The 19,114-nt window shown below is 40.4% G+C and overlaps 1 protein-coding gene across 2 annotated transcripts in view; it reads left to right on the plus strand.

Moving 5' to 3' along the window:
* Positions 1 to 19,114, plus strand: part of LOC117946102 (vacuolar protein sorting-associated protein 13B-like) — a 335,261-nt gene that overhangs the window by 12,499 nt on the left and 303,648 nt on the right. For both annotated transcript variants that reach the window (XM_034873955.1, XM_034873954.1), the window contains exon 4: positions 12,471 to 12,588. In XM_034873955.1, the coding sequence (XP_034729846.1) occupies positions 12,471 to 12,588 (118 nt within the window). The remainder of the gene's footprint in view (positions 1 to 12,470; positions 12,589 to 19,114) is intronic.

The following is a 19,114-nucleotide window of genomic DNA, read 5'->3' on the forward strand; positions in this document are numbered from 1 at the left end:
AAATTTTCTTTAGTTTAAACTTTTAAATCCTATTTTTAACCTTTTTATAGTTGAAAACAGGGCTGGTTAATGGCCAGGGCCAGGCCTCTTGTTTCATTGGGTTGCTATCAAAATTTAAGTTAAGAAATTACTTTTTACATTTTATTACACTGACAAAGACAATAAGAAACCTGAAATCCATGGACAAAGGCTGAATTATGGCTTGAAGACGTTACAAGAATGAAATAAATAAAATAGTTTTTTCTAGAGTAATGTTGACAGTTTCAATCTCTCAAGTAAGCGAAATGTTGACACTACCTCAGTCACTTTGAATTCCAGTGTACAAAAACCATGCAAACAAAAGGCTTGCAGCGTTCTGCTTGCATGCTCAAACCCCCTGCAATATGGCATTGGCATCGGATGGAAAGTACTCTCCTATTTATCTCAGTTTTTCTATTTTGCTGGTTTCAGAACATTAATACTCTTCAAGAACACTTATGCTTATACATTTCGGGTCCTCCAGCTGCACCTCACATGTGCAATTAAGTTGTCAGAGTAGCCTCAGCCACTGCTTTCACTGTTCTTGGAGGCTGGTGCTTATAACGTTTAAGGGGTGCTTATGTCTTGTTAAATGTTCTTAATATTGTGTATGAAATAATAGGTAAAGCTCAGAACAGGGATGGTTCAGTTTTTCGACAGATGAATGGCAGATTATGTTAAAATCGGGTCCTGACTAATAGTTTTTTCAGCAACTCATTAAAATGAAGAGAAGAGAAGAGATAAATATCTTTATAGGATACTCATTTTCTCTACTATTTGTAAAACTTATTAGTTGATTTCATGTCATATGTAGGATGGTAACAAGGGTTTGCTTTTCAATAGGTTAACTACATAATATATAACTGAGACCCAGTTATTGTTTGGATTAAAAATTAACAGGTAAGATTGAAGTGTTTGGGAATTCCCCCATGTGTTGTAGTAGACTCGAAGTGTGTGTGTGTGTGTGTGTGTGTGTGTGTGTGTGTGTGTCTGTGTGTCTGTGTGTCTGTGTGTCTGTGTGTGTGTGTGTCTGTGTGTCTGTGTCTGTCTGTGTGTCTGTCTGTGTGTCTGTCTGTGTGTCTGTCTGTGTGTCTGTCTGTGTGTCTGTCTGTCTGTCTCTCTCTCTCTCTCTCTCTCTCTCTCTCTCTCTCTCTCTCTCTCTCTCTCTCTCTCTCTCTCTCTCTCTCTCTCTCTCTCTCTCTCTCTCTCTCTCTCTCTCTCAGGGGTCTGCGTGGAGTGTTTTATTGTATCTAACACATTGCAGTTATTAGCATTAGGGGGTAGCTGTGCCAGCGTAAGCAGCATGCCTCACATGCTCAGCCTGGGCTTGTGGTTAGCTGATGGAGACATCTGAAGGACCAGGTCCTCTCAGATCTAAATCAGGAACAATTTCTCCCTCTTTCCCATTCTCTTTCTGTACACACACACACATACACACATATACACACACTTTCCTGTTGTCTCACTACTATTTTTCTTCTTTTCTGGCTTGGCTTTAAGTTCTCTAAGTGATGTTTCCCTCACTCTTTACTCTCTTTCATTCTCTTTCTCTGTCGCTTTCCTTTTATGTTTTCTCATTTTCACCAGTGAGAAAACAGTTCTGTGTGTCAGGTGCAATAATACTAAAAGGGCAGGTCACCACTGCAGGAACATGGTATGTTAACATCAACAATTCACTGGGCAAAATTTCAATGGGCACCATTGAAAGTAAAATGAGACAGCAGTGATCTAGACTGTTCAGCCTGGTTTGAAATTCCATCACGGCACCTATATCAGAGCTAGCCTGTCTGAATTTCTTGTTTTTGGCTTTTAATCAAGCCTTGGAATTACAGTAACTATGATTTAAAAACAATTCTGGCGAACAAATTATGTTAGCGAGGATATAAGAGCACTGAATTTGGCTCTCCCTCTGCTTTAAAATGTCTTACTGCTGACCTGCTTACTGTTGTAACAAGCAAAATAGTTATATTTTGAACAAAGAAACCAATTACATGCATGAATGAACTGGCTTTACAATTCATTAGATTAATGGAGAATTATGCACACTTTAACTGGAGCAAAAATAGCTACTGTACCGTAAACACAAGATTGGTTTCTGGTGGTATTATTCAAGGTTTAACTAAAGAAAATGTCTTGGGGTTTAAAACGATACTACAGAATGAAATGGCTCCAGATTAGAGCTAAAATTCACTTAAACTGGTCACATATAGTAATGTACAATAACGGCACTGTTCTATTATTTGCCTTTAACCACTTAGTTAAAGTTAAGTTAAATCCACATTATGAGTGAGGAAAATAAGTATTTGAACCACCCTGCTATTTGCAAGTTCTCCCACTTAGAAATCATGGAGGGGTCGGAAATTGTCATTGTAGGTGCATGTCCACTGAAAGACATAATTGAAAAAAAAATACAGAAATCGCAAAGTATGATTTTTTTAACTATTTATTTGTATGATGCAGCTGCAAATAAGTATTTGAACACCTGAGAAAATCAATGTTAATAATTGGTACAGTAGCCTTTTTTTCCAATCATCATACAAATTTGATTTCTGGATTTCTTTTAGATTATGTCTCTCATAGTGGACATGCACCTACAATGACAATTTCAGACCCCTCCATGATTTCGGGTGGGAGAACTCGCAAAATAGCTGGGTGTTCAAATACTTAATGTACTCACTGTATCTAAAATGTAAATTTGAATTTTTTTTGTGAAAGCACTAATTATCTACCTTATAATATCGCCCAGCCCTACTTTGTAGTCAGACGCCCTTCTGTTGCTGGCTCTGGGTCTAGTCCATGACTTGGATCCCTATTTGTCATTGTTGTTATTCTGGGCATGTTTGAAGCAGATAATAAACATAGCCAGTTTGACTTGGGTACAGTGGAGGCACTTTTGGCAGAGGCCTTGAGCATGACCACTTGAGCGGCACCACTGCTATCGTTGTGACTCCCGCTTTACAATGAAATAGTTTTGTACACTTGCCAAAATTATAAACAAAACACTTTTGTTTTTGCCCCCATTTTTCATAAGCTGAACTCAAAGATCTAAGACCTTTTCTGTGTACACAAAATGCCTAGCTCTCTCAAATACTGATCTACAAATCTGTCTAAATCTGTGTTGGTGAGCACTTCTCCTTTGCCAAAATCCATCCACCTCACTGGTGTGACATATCCAGATGCTGATGCGGGGGTGACAACCACCATTTTCCGCAGTGCAACACATCTCCTTCGCATAGAGTCCATCAGGTTGTTGATGTGGAATGTTGGTCCACTCCTCTTCGATGGTTGTGCAAAGTTGGTGGATATTGGCAGGACCTGGAACATGCCGTATACACCGATCCAGTCGGTTGCAACGACGAACTGCTGTCAGGTCAAGACCCCGATGAGCACAACAAGCATACAGATGAGCTTCCCTGAGACGTTTTTTTGACAGTTTGTGCAGATATTCTTTGGTTATGGAAACCGATTGTTGCAGCAGCTGTCTGGGTGGCTGGTCTCAGACGATCATGGAGGTGAAGATGCTGGATGTGTAGGTCCTGGGCTAGTGTGGTTATACAAGGTCTGCAGTTGTGAGGCCGGTTGGATGTACTGCCAACTTCTCTGAAAACATTCTCTGTTCTTTGGAAACAGCTTAGGGTTGTGAAATGAACATTCAATTCATGGGCAACAGCTCTGGTGGACATTCCTGCAGTCAGCATGCTCCTTCACAACTTGCAACATCTGTCGCATTGTACTGTGTGATAAAACTGCACATTTTAGAGTGGCTTTTTATTGTGGCCAGTGTTAGGCACAACTATGCAATTATCATGCTGTCTATACAGCACCTTGATCTGCCACACTTGTGAGGTGGATGAAGTATCTTGGCAAAGGAGAAGTGCCCACTAACATTTATAAATTTAGACAGATTTGTGAACAACATTGGAGAGAAATAGGCCTTTTGTGTACAGAGATAAGGTATTAGATCTTTGAGTTAAGCTCATGAAAAATGGGGGCAAAAACAAAAATTGCGTTTATAATTTTTTTCAGTTTAATTGTACATTCTCCTTTTGGCATTTGAGTCTATTCCATGTACCTGCTGCCCCCTCTTTAATGGGATATTTAACCGCCTGAAAGATGAATATGTTTGTATGTATTTGGTCATTTAAGTAGTAGAAATGTGATTTATTTTTTATTTTTTGCCTTCTAGACTGATAAAAGCCTGAAAATGTATTTTTGGCTCATGTGGATATAAGACGGCAACTCCCAGAATGTATTTGCTTCGATTCCTATATTGTCACTCCCAAGCCACGCCTGCCGGTTACAGACATGGACATAGGGAAAGTGGTTACAGAGATAGTCAGGTTTGTTTTGTCATTTCAACCATGTATGCGAAACATTTCACTGCGGGTCATGTGGTGTTACACATTTAAAAATATATAAAAACAACATTATATAAAAACAACATACGAAACAGGCTACAGTTCGTGCACACACATTAAAGGCTCTGTAAAGTACAGCTAACGCATTGGTAGCATTAGCGCTTGGTGGGCTGTGAAAACTGTGTATAAACAAAGAAAAGCAGTTCATTTGCGTGGAATGTAGAATGGTCTGCATTTAATAATCACAAAATCCATCAGCAGTTAGCAGTTAGTTGGATAAAACCACCCCATTTCTACACCAGTCTGTGTTAATACAGCCCACCTCCATTAGTCTTACCTGACAGAGCAGCATCTGCTCGGAAAACTAGCAGGTCTGGATGGTGGAGTCTGGTACACTGTTAACACAGCCTCCAAAAGGAAATTCCTCATATGTGTCTTCATACCTGGTCAATAAAGCTGATTCTGATTCAGATGTTTGTACAAAAACTAAAACACAGCAGTGTCTGAACTTTTGTTGGGAGTTTTTGTTGGATGTAGTCCAGTTTTTGTCTGATGATCGGACACACAAGATGGATGGGACAGGTGGCCGGCTAGCGTTAGCTTTCTACCTAGCTCAAACTCTTGCCCTTGTTCCATGTTTAGTCTTTGTTGCACACCGCTTTCAATGTCCCCTTTCCCCGGCTAGTGGCATCGAGCGACACCACAGGCTGAGGTGCTGGTCACTGTAGCAAGCGAAGCTCGCGTAGTATTTTGAGTTTTCTGTCCGTAATAAAGTTTACTGCATATTCTCTGATCTGTGCCTTTTGTATTCTGGTGGTACACATGTTCGGTAGTGTCAATGCAAATAATTGCAAAGTTGCTGCTGAAAAGGGAGAACCTTTTAGCTTAGCTTCAGATGGCTGACACTATACTCGCATTGGGTAGTGACAGTCCCCCACCCCCTATTGGCGGATTGAAAACATGCAAAACTAGCTGGCTGTAGTCCATACCCTCTGGGCAAAAATACCTCCAATGATGCTAAATGATGATTTTTGCATCATCGGAGGCCTTTTTCCAGACCCACAATACAGAGAAATTTAGTCTCGGGACATGAGGAAGGGAAGCACGTTCATTTGAAAATACTACTGGGTTTCTACGGATACAAAGCCTAATGCTAATTGGTGAAGTATCCCTTTAATGAACACATTATATTTTGGGGCTTCTGAAAGAAAGAAGGCCTATACTTGGAAAATTAACCTTCTTGTACACAGCTTTTGAAGTGATTTTAAAGAAAGTATGTCTATTATCTGTTGTGGTTACAGTCCTTGTATAGGTATGAAGGTTTTGAAAAACACAAATTACAAATAATGCTGTCAGTTAAACGCATTATTAGAGGCAAACCCATTTTAACGGCATACATTTTTTTCTCACGAGATTAATGTTTTTTTTGGCCTAGCAAACTTTGTAGTTTTTAAACGTGCTGTTGCAACAACTAGTAACGTTAAAAAAACCACAACACCCACGGGATCTAGCTAGATCAGAAAAAAACGACAGGCACACCGCACACACTTGTTTGGGCTTGCGAGCCAGCCAAAGAGTAGTAACGTTACGTTGTGAGTGGATGGTGAGCGTGAGACACCAAAATGGACGCCAATAAGATTCTGGATAGAAAGTTTCCTTTTTTAAAGTTGCCAAATGTTCCATTGACGAGACCAAAGTGATCTGTGAGTTTGGTCGTTGTGAACATAAGTTGCATCGCAACACGTCCAGTTTGAAATACCACTTCATGGCCAAGCACACAGCTGATGCAAATCTCTACCCCCCCCCGCCTCCTCGTCAAAGTATTTTTTTTCACCCTTTTATTGATGGACAGTGTTACATTGTGTGAGAGATTATTTGCTCCAAGTGAGAATGTTAGTGTAAAATTGAACACTGCAGTAGGTTATATGCCAATTTTATTTTCAAGAAAGAAATCAAGCAAGCTGACCCAATTTCCCATGTTAACAAGCATTAAAATGAAAAAATAAGGGTTCAAAAAGAAATCAAGGGACATTTAGAATAAGTAAAAACGTGTGATTCATTGCGATTTAACTTGGACATTAATGCCATTAATCACGATTAAATAGTTTAATCATTTGACAGCACTACAAATACTTAATTTGACCATAAAGAACATAACATGAGTTGACTAATCTAAGCTGCTTAACACTCTAGCTGAGCCACCACCTCTACATGTATTTAAAACAGCACCTCTGCAGATACTGTCACAGTTGCCCCAGAACAAACAAACAAGCTATTACTCTCACATACCAGAAACCACTCAAATCTAAACTGCCATTGTGATGGTTAGCTTGAAAGTTAACCAGAATGGGTTACATCATTTTATGGACTGTCTTCCCCTTCATATGAAGTCAAGGATGTTTTGTTTATCTGACACTTAACATGCAGAATGTGCTGAATAATTGTTTTGTGTGCGTATGTGTGTGAATCACGTTAGCTTTACTTTTGACATTAAGAAGCAGCACATTCATTTTAGGTGCATAACGGTACTTAAAATCAGCCATTTTTGCTGATCTTTAGTTGCATTTTACCATGTACTGCTGGATTTCTTTTTTTATAGAAACACTACATTTCACATTCCAAAATCATATGTAAGTAGCTTTTTTGGGGGTTGAATACTTTGTAAGCTGAGCTTTAAGTTACACTTCCTCCATTACGCTGATCTTACACTAACTCCCTTATTTGATCAGAAAAAAACTGGGCTAAGGAATACATCAGTTCAGTTGAAGTATTGAAGCACGTTGTCTACATTTCAGGACTGTAATATTTCATTAGTGCAGTATATGCGGTTAAAATGCGGATTTTCTTTGCCAGTAGTGGATTTAATTACTTGAAGAGAGGAGAAAAGGGAGTGAGAGAGAGACACCACATTTTTGTAATGAGCTGTTTTCATTGAGATAATTATTCAGAATGTCACATGATGTGATATTCATCTGGGCTCATTTCAGGCTCTAATCCCTCCAATCTGCCATGGATTCCAGCTGCACGGCTTTGCTGTGTTTTTCAGTTGTGGGTCTTTACATCTAGGCTTTGTGGTACTGTGCACATGTATTTGTGTGTATGGCGTTGTATGCAAGTAGTTTTTTTAGTGTACAATTGTAGTGTAGTTGTGTGAGTTGCTTTAAACAAATTGCAGAACATTATAGGAATAATAAGCGCTTTTGCCCATTTGGTCTTTTGAACGTGATGGTGAGTGTGTGAAATTCTGTCCTTACAGTTTTGGCTGGCCGCACAAAGCATTCTCTAGTCTACCTTCGTTTGAGGAGAAAATGAAACCACTATATTTAATCATGGTGTAATGGCTTTCTGCATTTGTTACAGTTTCATTAAAAACCCATTAGCAGCTAATTTTTAGTAGAGCTGATGGATGGGTTCGAAGCTATGGGACGTTGAAGAAAAGGTAATTTGAGTCAACTGCGATGAGCTCTGTTCCCTTCAGCTTACATTCCAGTGGAGTTGTCATCAATGGCTGCATACCACTTGACGTTACTGGAACCATCCCAAAGTGTGACTGTATGTTTGAAAACAGTAAGCCACTTTTCACAGCTCATTCCTCTTGGTGCCAGCTGGAAACCATTCTTATGAGAACCAGGGTCATCACTGTTAAACAAGCTTCAGACTAGCTGGTTATGTTTGGGATGGGAAGTTCTAGAATAAGCGGAAGGATGAAGAAGATGACAAACTAGAAGCAGCTGTATAAAAATGGACATATAGTGTTGATAAGGAAGAGGAAAATACGATGATTAGTAGGAAGGAATAAGAACAGGTGAAGGGAAAAAAGTAGTAAGAGCCAGATGATATGAGGAGGAGAGAGGACATCACGAGATGCTGAGAAAAGACACGCTGCTTCAAGAGCAGACCGGTGTGTTCTCTGCTGAATGTGGGGTGTCTGCATCACATCAGCAGTGTTTGTTTACAGTGTTGTTCTGGAAAAACAACCAGAGATCCATCACATCCACAGTGTCTCCCACAGAGAGCGTTTCTATTATTTCTATTATTATCTGGCAAAATGTCTTCTGTGAGTGTTTTTGTAGAATAAGGGAGGTCTGATTGCTGGATCCTCCCTAGGGATTTGTGCTCTGTGGGCCCTGACATGGGGGACAGGGCCTCTACTTGTCAAACCCAGTGAGTGTGTCTTTGTTTGTGTGTGTATATGAGTGATTTGGAGGAGGAGGGGTGTGTGTGTGTGTGTGTGTGTGTGTGTGTGTGTGTGTGTGTGGGGGGGGGGGGGGGGGGGGGGGGGGGGCTCTGTCTGAGATAAGGAGCTATTGGGTTTCCTTCATTTATTTTCACACTCCATAGGCGTTCGCCCTCCACTGCCTGGCCTCCAATCTTCAGGCCTGCTGCTTTGATGTCAGCATGAGTTCGCCAGCAACCTGCAGAGGAAAAACAACAATAACAAAGAGTGTGTTTATCCAGCAATGGTCTTCTGTATGCATCCATTAATCTGCTGAAACTGTGTGAAATTGACCAGTTTTAAAAATGTTTGGGTTTCAGAGATCAGGCTGTTGCAGGGTTGTCACTACTAACTCCTGCCAACAGTTTCTTTTTCTTGTGTGTTCAACTGAAATTGAAAAAAATGCTTTCTATTTTGTGGAAAAAAAGAAAGACAATGTCATATTTAATTTTCATAAGAATTGTGCGTTGGGCAATAAAACCCACACACACACATACTTTACACTAAGTAATGTATTACATTATTTTATTTAAGTGTAAACTTGTATTTGAAACTGTTTAAACAGATGCCCGGAAAACAATAAAGTTAAATTCAATTGGGCAAATTCAGTTATAATGATTAGATGTCATCACATCAAACTGTTCACATTTGTGCTTGCTGTGGCCTGAAATGGTCTATTTACAAAAACAAATTGCATTGTTTTCATAGTAAAATTGACTATACACATCACAATGGCACTGTAGATTTGATTAGTTTCTGGTAACTGAGAGTTATAGCTCGTTTGTTTGTTCTGGGGCAACTGTGACAGTATCTGCAGAGGTGCTGTTTTTAATAGCCGGAGGTGGTGGCAGGGTTCAGCTAATGTGTTGAGCAGCTCAGATGAGAGTCAACCCTCCAGACAGGCTCTACACACTGCCTCCCGGTCCCTGACTGAGCCAGACGTCTGCATGGGGACAGAGGTCAGGCCTGGCCTTCCTGTGCCCTAACCCTCCATGGGTGCCCACTTACCCTCTGAGTAGGGGGTCTCCCCGGCCTGTCACTCACACTGCCAGGACCTGCTCCTTTTTTCTGTGCCTCTGTTCTGGTCCCATTGTCTCCAAGTCTCTCTCACTCTTGTTGTCTCTTAACTACTCATGGTCTCACAGTGTCTCACTTTCTCTGTCTGCTGTTTTTTCCACTTATCTCTTTGTCTCTCGAATCTCTTTTCCTTTTTTGCTACCTTCATCTTTGGTCAACAGCTGAGTTGACATGCCTGCAGGGGAAGCAACCCCCCCCCTTTTTCCTGGTCCTTCTGTCTTTCCCTCCTTCTCTATCCCTCCATCCCTCCCTCCTTGTCCTGTGCCCTGCCGTGGCATTGGAGGGATCAGTTTACCCGGCAGCAGCTGAGGCAGGCTTCATTTGTCCCAGGGCTTCCCTCTGAAAAGGCATTTTTCGCCTCTGGAGAATTGCTCGGTGCCCGCGGTGACATTGAGCACTTAATTGCGCTACTTCCAAATTTGGCAGTCTTGTTCTTTAGTGGCAGTTTGAGTTGTTGAACTCAATGTACTCTTGGCATGCAGGGCTATGCCCTCTATTAAGTATAGATATGAGAGTCAACGGGGGAGGGGGACTGTTTCTAATTCTCAAGTAGTGTGTTGTGATGTAAACTAAAAACCTCAACATTGTGAGCATGTCTAATTCTAAACTTACCTCATTTTAAAAAGCTTTTTTCTTTAAATTGTAACCCCTACTTTAAATATTGCAGATGCACCGTTTGAAGTGCTGACAAGTTAACAAATGAAGTGTGAATAATGAGCAACAAAATTTACATCATATTATTTGCCAAACTCTATTCTTTGGAACCTTGATGAAGTATTTATTATTCTTCCCCTGATGTTTACCAATTCCCATCACTCACTGATGGGGAAAAAACTGCTTGCATAGTGCAGCTCTACCGCAAACGCCCCTACTGAAGTAAAGTGTAAATATTTCTGCCAGAGCCTCTCTCGTCTCTTTTGGCAATTGCGTGTTTACGTTACCGCACTGGGGGATACTTGCTTCTCTGTCTGTGTCCACAACATAAACTATGCAAAGTATGTTTAAAACCTAATCTTCATTACTCAACCGCACAGAGAGAAATGGGTTCATTGTCATTAGATAGAACCAGGGAATGTGTGTTAATTGTGTGGGGTACATGTATATACAGTATGCACAGCATGTGACTTGCATGAAAGGTGTGGCTGTGGGTTTTTATTTGCTCATTTAAGTATGTGTGAATGAAGTGTGTGTGCATGGAGTAGCCAAATATATTTGGTATTGACACCTTCAGTGTTTACATTTGTCAGGATAAGGGGTGGCTCCTGAGACACGTTGATCACCGTTTAAATGCTAAACACATGTTATCGGCCTGTTTTCTTTGTCTGACTCACCATCCGGGCTGACTGTGAGAAGGTTACAGTGCAGCAGTAACCCTTAATTAATGACATACTGGGGGTTAACTTAATCAACTCTACACCTTTTTCCTGATGTTTTCTATTTTTAGAATTGGTCTAATAATGTATTTGGTTATTTTTTTTTCTTCCTTCCATCCTTCTGTTGCAGGCGTTTTTCTACTGTGAATATGAGGTATTTGTTCAATCATACATAATAGTTGTAGAGGAGTAGAACTTTAGCTATAGTAGTTGTATGTCTTTTGTGCTAAGATATAGATGTAAAAGGGTGTGCTCCCCTATTCTCCAAATTGATAATTTATGGTGGAAGAGGTGTTGGCTGTATTCTAAATTTGACAAATATTCCACCTTGGCGTGAAAAACAGATTTGACACATTTGAATCCCATAATCTCTGGTAAGGAACTGTTTATTCAAAAGCTGTGAACATGCAAGTCCCTCTTAAAACTTGGAAACAAGACCGCAAGCCTCTGCTAAAACTTGGAAACACAATGACCAAGACCCTCTGGAGAAGGTGACAATCTGCTTGTAGAAATTTTATAAGTCCACAAAGTCAGTCTCTTTATTGTTAATGGAGCTTCTCCAGAGTTTGTTACTTGATGACATCAGATATGAGAGCCTTGGTTTTCTGCTTTAAGCTTTAGGAGAATGTTTGATCATATTGCTTTATAGGATACTGCTTTTTTTGTTCATTTGTGAATTTACTAAGCTTAATTGTATCCAACACAGCAGTAGATCTACTAAAAGTCTGTATCTGTCAGTCTTGTTTTGTCCTCATGTCCCCTTTGTTTTAATTGCACCTCTTGTCTTAGCCACAGGGCCGGAGGCACTATACAAGCTGAACCAATAAATTACCCCCTCATCCTGAATCTTGGCTCATATTGTTTATCTTCAGGCTCATCTCTGAAGGGGATGTCCATTTCATCCTCATTCCTACACACACACACACACACACACACACACACACACACACACACACACACACACACACACACACACACACACACACACACACACACACACACACACACACACAGATCTTGTACATTCCTGGGCTTAACAGGCTGCTGGTCTCTTGAGTGCAGATGACATGTGCTGTGCAGGGAGAGACCTTCACCCTCATCCAAGGACCAGAGTTTATTTGTAGAGCCCATGGAGATGGTTGTTAAATGGGAATGGAAGCAAGGTTAGGGGGAAGGTTTGGTGTGAAGCGAGGCTCAAAAACAGTGTATAGTAGATGTTCCCCCAATCACTCCTATGTTCATTGTGCACACAGCCATGCGGGAGAAAAGATAATCATCATACATGCACATTACACACCAATAATTGTATTACAATTACAATCTATACTTGAAAATATCTATCAGAGCAAATCTAAATGCCTGTGTGTATAACCCTGTGTTTACTTTACTACCCATCCTAACAGACGTTCTTGTTTGTTTTTTCATCAGGATGACCACGAGAGCGGCTCTAGCTCCACCAGTCGCAGCGCCTCAGACAGCTCCAAGGCCGTGGCCAAGCCACGTCGCCTCCAGCAGGCTGCCCCCAGCGACCCGGACCTGCCCCCAGGTGAGTGATGGCTCTATTCCAAAACCCTGCTCAGACAATGACCACCAAGGCAGGATCGGCCTCTGTGGGGGAGGATGGGACCCCAGAGTGAGGCTGAGATTAGGACCTTTTTACAATACAGAGAAATCTTTTTTTCTTTTAGCCTCTAACAGTGGTAAAGCGACCAAACATTCAGATTTAAATCCACTGGCTTGTTGTTGCCCAATACCTGCAGAGGTTGGTGTCAGATTCAAATGTAGGCAATACCTGTTTACACTGTAACAAATGTTCTTTTTGAGATGAGCTGTTTAGCCAGAGAGAGCGTGGGGGATGTGTCTGCAATAAATCACACAGGGATGGCTCTTATCAACAAGGCCACTTGACCACATGCCTCGGGGCCATGGATTCCATGCTTGCCTTATTCCACCACTTTAATACACCTCACAAGGAAGGGCCTTGTTTGATTGGGGCTGGATTATGGCCTTTTACAAATCATCATCATTACCCAATGCCTAATATAGTATATGAGGGATATAATGTGTGTAACAATAAACTGTTCATTTAGAGCACTACCAATATTTTATTTATTATAATTTAATTGTTTGTTAACAATAAAATGGCAGTTTGCTAACAGTTTAATGACAATTAAGTAAAGATTAATAACTATCTATTAATGATGGTTAAAATAAAGTGTTACCTCCTATCCATGTTTTAAATCTAAGATCCAGTTGATTGGGTTTAAAGTCGGAGTTCTGTGCAATCCATCTAATTATCCATAATTTATCCAATTATAATAATAATAATAATAATAATAATAATAATAATAATAATAATAATAATAATTTAATTGTGTTCCAGACTTTGAGTAGAAACTTTAGCAATGGAATTTTCAGTTTAAATATTTTTGTATGTAGCCTACTTATGTAATCTTATTGAAATAATTCAATTTAATTCAATTCAATTTTATTTATAGTATCAATTCATAACAAGCGTTATCTCAAGACACTTTACAGAGTAGGTATAGACCACACTATAATTTAAATGGACCCAACAATTTTAGTCATTCCCCCGAGAGCAAGCGTTGAGAGTAAACCTCGGACAGACCCAGGCTCTTGGTAGGCGGTGTCTGACGGGGCCGGTTGGGGGTTTTATGAATAGTGAACAGTCACAATTAAAAAAAATAATGGAACAGTGACTACAATCAGTAGTTTACGGCATAGCAGGGCACTGCAGGGTGTTAAAGGGCACAGCAGAACACAGCAGGACGGAGCAGGACATACTCGACAAACAACCTTCTGAGACACAACATTGTGGAAAAATAAAACCAATAGTTCTAGGGCCAGGGAAAAAACTTTCCACAGAAAACCGCAAAGGTGATAAAAAAGGTGGCCAATGGGAGACTAACGTGAAGAAAAGATACGGCTTTTAGAGAGGAAAAAAAGAAGTGAAGGAAAGGAGCGAGAAGGAGGTCTTAAGCTTTGAGAGCTAGGTCACAGTCTAACACCCAACCAAACTCGCTTTCAGAGCCCTAGGATGAATGAATGCATGAACCTACACTCCTGGCTGGTTGTATCTGGGGAGGATCAATTTCCAGGCCTGATGTTATGAGATAATATCTCTCCCCAGCTGTTAAAGCAGGGTGCCTCACACCCCAGCATCTCCCTTAGGGCCTGCCTCCAACAGATCCCCCAGGTGTGTGTGTGTCTGTGTTTTTTATTGTATCTGTGTTAATTTGTGGGCACACCCCACACTGTAGTGAACCTCATTTCAAACCATTACAGGCCGTAGAGACAACTCTGAGGTTAAAGGTTGCAGCACCTTAATAACAGCGAGTTAGCAGACGAATGCTGTAATCCCAGCCTTCCTAATTATAAGGTAGAGGTTAAAAGTTAGATGAGGTAAAACTAACCTCCTATGACTCAGACAGAGGATGTTTTCATAAGAATAAGATACAAAACAAACCTGTCATGAGTCTTTAATGTAGTTAAAGAAGTTAAAAGTGTGCCATTTAATGGAAGTGCACTTTTCATTAGTTTAGGGAGTACCTTTTTGTAGCGTTTGAGAGTGCACTACTATAGATACAGAGGTTTTGCTGAGTAGAATTTCCATTTCTGCTATTACTTTAAGAAAATATGTACATTCTATCCCTGTAATCCATGGCCCTGTAATTTCCATCATATTACATATCTCACGGCGCTAGCCCCACTGATCTTCAAGAGAGGTCCGGGACCCTTAGGTGGTCCTCAAAGTCAATGTTGGCAAGCCTCCAATTTATTGTTTAAGTCTAAACATGAATCTAAAATATGAATAAAAATCCCCACTGCTTACTGGCCTATACTGTAGGTAAGAATCCGGACATAAAGGTAATCCTAAGGATTCACTGTGCTTAAACATGTAAGTTTAACATTAAAACATGATTTAAAAAGTCATGCAAACCATTTTTAGGCTATTTTTATAGCTTAGTATTCTATGCAAAAAAAGTATGCAACATATGTAGTAGGGGTTCCCTGCTCCGCCTCTCTTTTCAGTAAAGGGGTTCTTAGTCTTGCTTTACCTCCTCCCCAACACTGCGTAGTAGGGTCTGGCTAGTCCGCGCAGTATTCTGGGATGGGGGAATAATGTGCTCTGGTTTATTGGCCGCTCTTTAAACCAGTCACAATTGTCATGGCCGGCACTACGCTGCACAGAGCCCCGGTACAGATCCTCCATACCGTTCACTAGCAACGATTAATTCATTATGTACGATTTATTTCATAATTAATCGTACATAATTAATTAATCAACCACAAACGCATGGTAGATAAACGCCCAGGCTTTTGGGCTCTCCAGCACGTTGTTTGCCGATGGTGCACCTTTCTCCGCCTGTTCTGCACCCTGTTAATGAGCGGCTTCCCCAGAAGGCTGAGTCGTGTTCCCTGGATCCCACATTGCCTACTACACTGGGTGCCATATCATTAGACAAGTTGTATTTCTGAGGATTTATTGTATTGTAACACATACATTTCTCTCAGTCAATCAAAATGTTAATAAACTTCAAACCTGAATAATTAACAAAAGAAAAGTGACTTTTGGCTTTCTCAGGAGATGTGTGCACCATTATAAGGCAACTATAAGTGTGCAGAATTATTATGCAACTAAATAAAAAACTAAAAAATTCCCATCTCAAATGTTTTTTTAAAATTTCTTAGAGTAAGAATAAAACTCAAAATGTACAAATAAACACTTTATTCAGTGACCAATGCATCCACCCTTCTTTTCAATAACTGTCATGAGCCTTCCATCCATGGAATCTGTTAGTTTTTTGATCTATTGATGATCAACTTTTTGTGCAACAGCAACCACAGCCTCCCAAATGCTGTTCAAAGATTGTCTCCCTCAGGTGAGGAAGGAGGCCAAGTTATTATTCTGTCATCTTTAAGGCTTTGCTGGCTAGCCACGCAGTGTTCTTGGCAGTAGTTTTGGAAGTCCATCTTCAACCCAAAAAGGTACAACTATCTCATCCTTAATAATTGCAGCCCACACCAGTACCCCACCTCCACATTGCTGGCGTCTGACTTGGAGTGGCGCTCTGTGCCCATTAGAGATCCACCCACTGGCCCATCCATCTAGTCCATCAAGAGTCACTCTCATTTCATCTGTCCATAAAAGCTTTGAAAAATCTGATATTAAAAGTTCAGATAATTCAGATATTTCTCGGCCCAGTCTTGACGTTTCAACTTATGAGTCTTGTTAAGTGGTGGTCGTCATTCAGCCTTTTTTTTCTTGGGCCTTGTCTCTGTACTGTACTGTAGGTTGCATTTCTGGAATTTGGCTGCACTGTTTAATTCTTCTCAAGTCTCTAGTAGTTAATCTGCGTTTTTTTTCTCCACGTTTCTTGCGACCCTGTTGACTTTTTGCAACAAAACGTTTGTTTGTTTGGTGATCACGCCTCAATATCTTTGCTACCTCAAGAGTCCTGCATTCCTCTAAAAGGCATTTTACAATTTTTGACTTTTGAGAGTCTGTTTCCCATTTTTTCTGAGGTGAAGAAGCTGCCTTATAATTATGCACACCTTGATATAGGGTGGTGATCACTTTAGGCCACAGCCTCCCCCATTAAAAAATACACATCACCTGATCATGCTTAAATCAAATTAGCATTTAGGTTTACATAGCTTGGAATTGGGATAAATGCATGAAAATGACGATAAGGTCAAAATACACACTTGCCTAATGATTGTGCACACAGTGTAACTACCTGGATGTGTGAGGGCTTCATGAAAAAAGGCGGACACGCCAAATCTCGCCGAACCACACCTGATTAAACTGTGCTGCAACATGTATTACAGGTTGAGTTTTGTAAAAATGTATTTATAAAAAACAAATTCACACAGTACAAGTTCTGCTACATCAGCACAATGTACTTACATTTAATAACTTCAATAACTCTTCATGGTGGAAATTTCAACTCCAATATAATGTTGGATAGAATACTTAATAATAACACATCATATTGTAATTGTGATATTTTGTGAATAGAGTCAGGTAAATGTAGTACAATGTTTCCCCCTTTAAATGAAAGGACAAAGTGAGTTAAGTAGCAAATTAAGTTCTTTGAGGACCTTGTGTAAGTTATCGGGATACAATGGTTCCGGAGAAAGCGTTAAGCAGCAGGAGGCCAAGCAGACGTTTGGATGGGCACTGCACTAGTAATACATAATACAAGACAATACTAAATTATTATAGGAAAACATATGTATTATTTTTAAATTTCAGTTTATTTTTAATGTAATGTTGTAATGTATATTGCTTTACTTTTTAATGTAGACTAACTGCAGGCTAAATTTACACTGTGTATTATGTATGAAAAGTGACAAGAAATATATAGTAAAAAGTATGAATTGGACTTGCTTTCGGCAAAAATATTATTAGAGAAGTGGGAGGACATAGCATGTGATTAGGACCTCCCTTTTCTGGTATCATCCTTGCCACATGCATGCTTCCCCATATTTGAAATTAGTTGCACTTCACTGCCTCTGTCTCGGAAGGCATTGATGGACATTAGATGTTGTGGATGGGAAGTAGGAGAGTTCCAATGTGTGTAGATGTGTGTGTGTGTGTGTGTTACGTGTTACTTAGCAGTGAGACAATTACAGGGAAATGGCCAGTCTTACTTCTTCGGCAGCATCTACTTCAGCAAACCTGTGTTTTGAGTCTGCTCCACTCCCCTTCAAAACAACCAAAACAAAACACGGCCGACACTAAAAAGCAGCCACCAGCAATTATCCAGTCATTTGGCCCTAAGCTCTCACATGCTGAATTAATTTATCCTCCCTGTTCTCCCTGTGGTGGAAAATAGTGATGTTAATGCATATGCCATGGGATTGGTAGCCACACAAAGACCAAAGACCAAGTGCTTCCACCTTGGGCGATTCTGTAAGTGATTATGTTTACTGCTGCTTGTGGGGGACCAGCGGCCACTGTTTGTGAGAACTGCATTTCTCTGTTCCAGAGGAATCCTGCTTTGGCCTATTCACACTGTTAAAAATGTGTTTTGTTTTATCTGAGTTCAAAGAGATTTAATAGTGGCAAGTTTCTCTTTGAGTCCATGTTTAGCCTGCTACCTGTGAGTTGGGTGGATCTAAGTTACACTCAAGATTTGCAGTTTCAAAGCTAAACTCCTAAAGAGCCACACAAATATTAAATTTTTACAAGTGCCATAGGCCATGTATTATGACTTTTCAATTTAAAAACAATTCCTGATTTAAAAAATAAATAAAGACTACTCAAAGTGCTTTTACAAACTACAGCAACCAATCCCCATTCACACATGAGGCTGCCGCCTGCTCATCAGACAAACATTAACACACATTTACACTCCGAAGGCTTGGACATGGGACTGCAGGGCAAGGGAACGACCTCCCGCTTGGCAGGCGACCGCTCTACAGCCACAGCCGACCTTCTTCCTACTGATGGCTTAGTGTGGGGAACCTTCAGAGCATTTTTTTTTCTTTCTTTTTTTTTTAAAGATACTTTTTTGTGTATGTATGTATGTGTATGTATGTACAGTAACTTATTTGATGGCAAGAACCAAGTAAAGAGAAAAAAGTGGCCATCATTACTTTAAGAAATGACGGTCATTCAGTCCGGAAAATTGCGAAAACTTTGAATGTGACCCCAAGTGCAGTCACAAAAACCATCAATTGGCTCACATGAGGAGCGCCTCAAGAAAGGAAGACCAAGAGTCACCTCTGCTGCTGAGGATACGTTCATCTGAGTCACCAGCCTCAGAAATCACAAATTAACAGCAGCTCAGATTAGAGAACAGATGAATAGCACACGGAGTTCTAGCAGCAGACACATCTCTTGAATAACTGTTAAGAGGATACTGCGCAAATTCATGGTCAAATAGCAGCTAGGAAACCACTGCTAAGGAGCGGCAACAAGCAGAAGAGATTTGTTTGGGCCAAGAAACACAAGGAATCAACATTAGACCAGTGGAAATCTACACACACACATACACACACACACACACACACACACACACACACACACACACACACACACA

The sequence above is a fragment of the Etheostoma cragini genome, chromosome 6 (genome assembly GCF_013103735.1).
Source record: "Etheostoma cragini isolate CJK2018 chromosome 6, CSU_Ecrag_1.0, whole genome shotgun sequence".
Lineage (NCBI taxonomy): Eukaryota > Metazoa > Chordata > Actinopteri > Perciformes > Percidae > Etheostoma > Etheostoma cragini.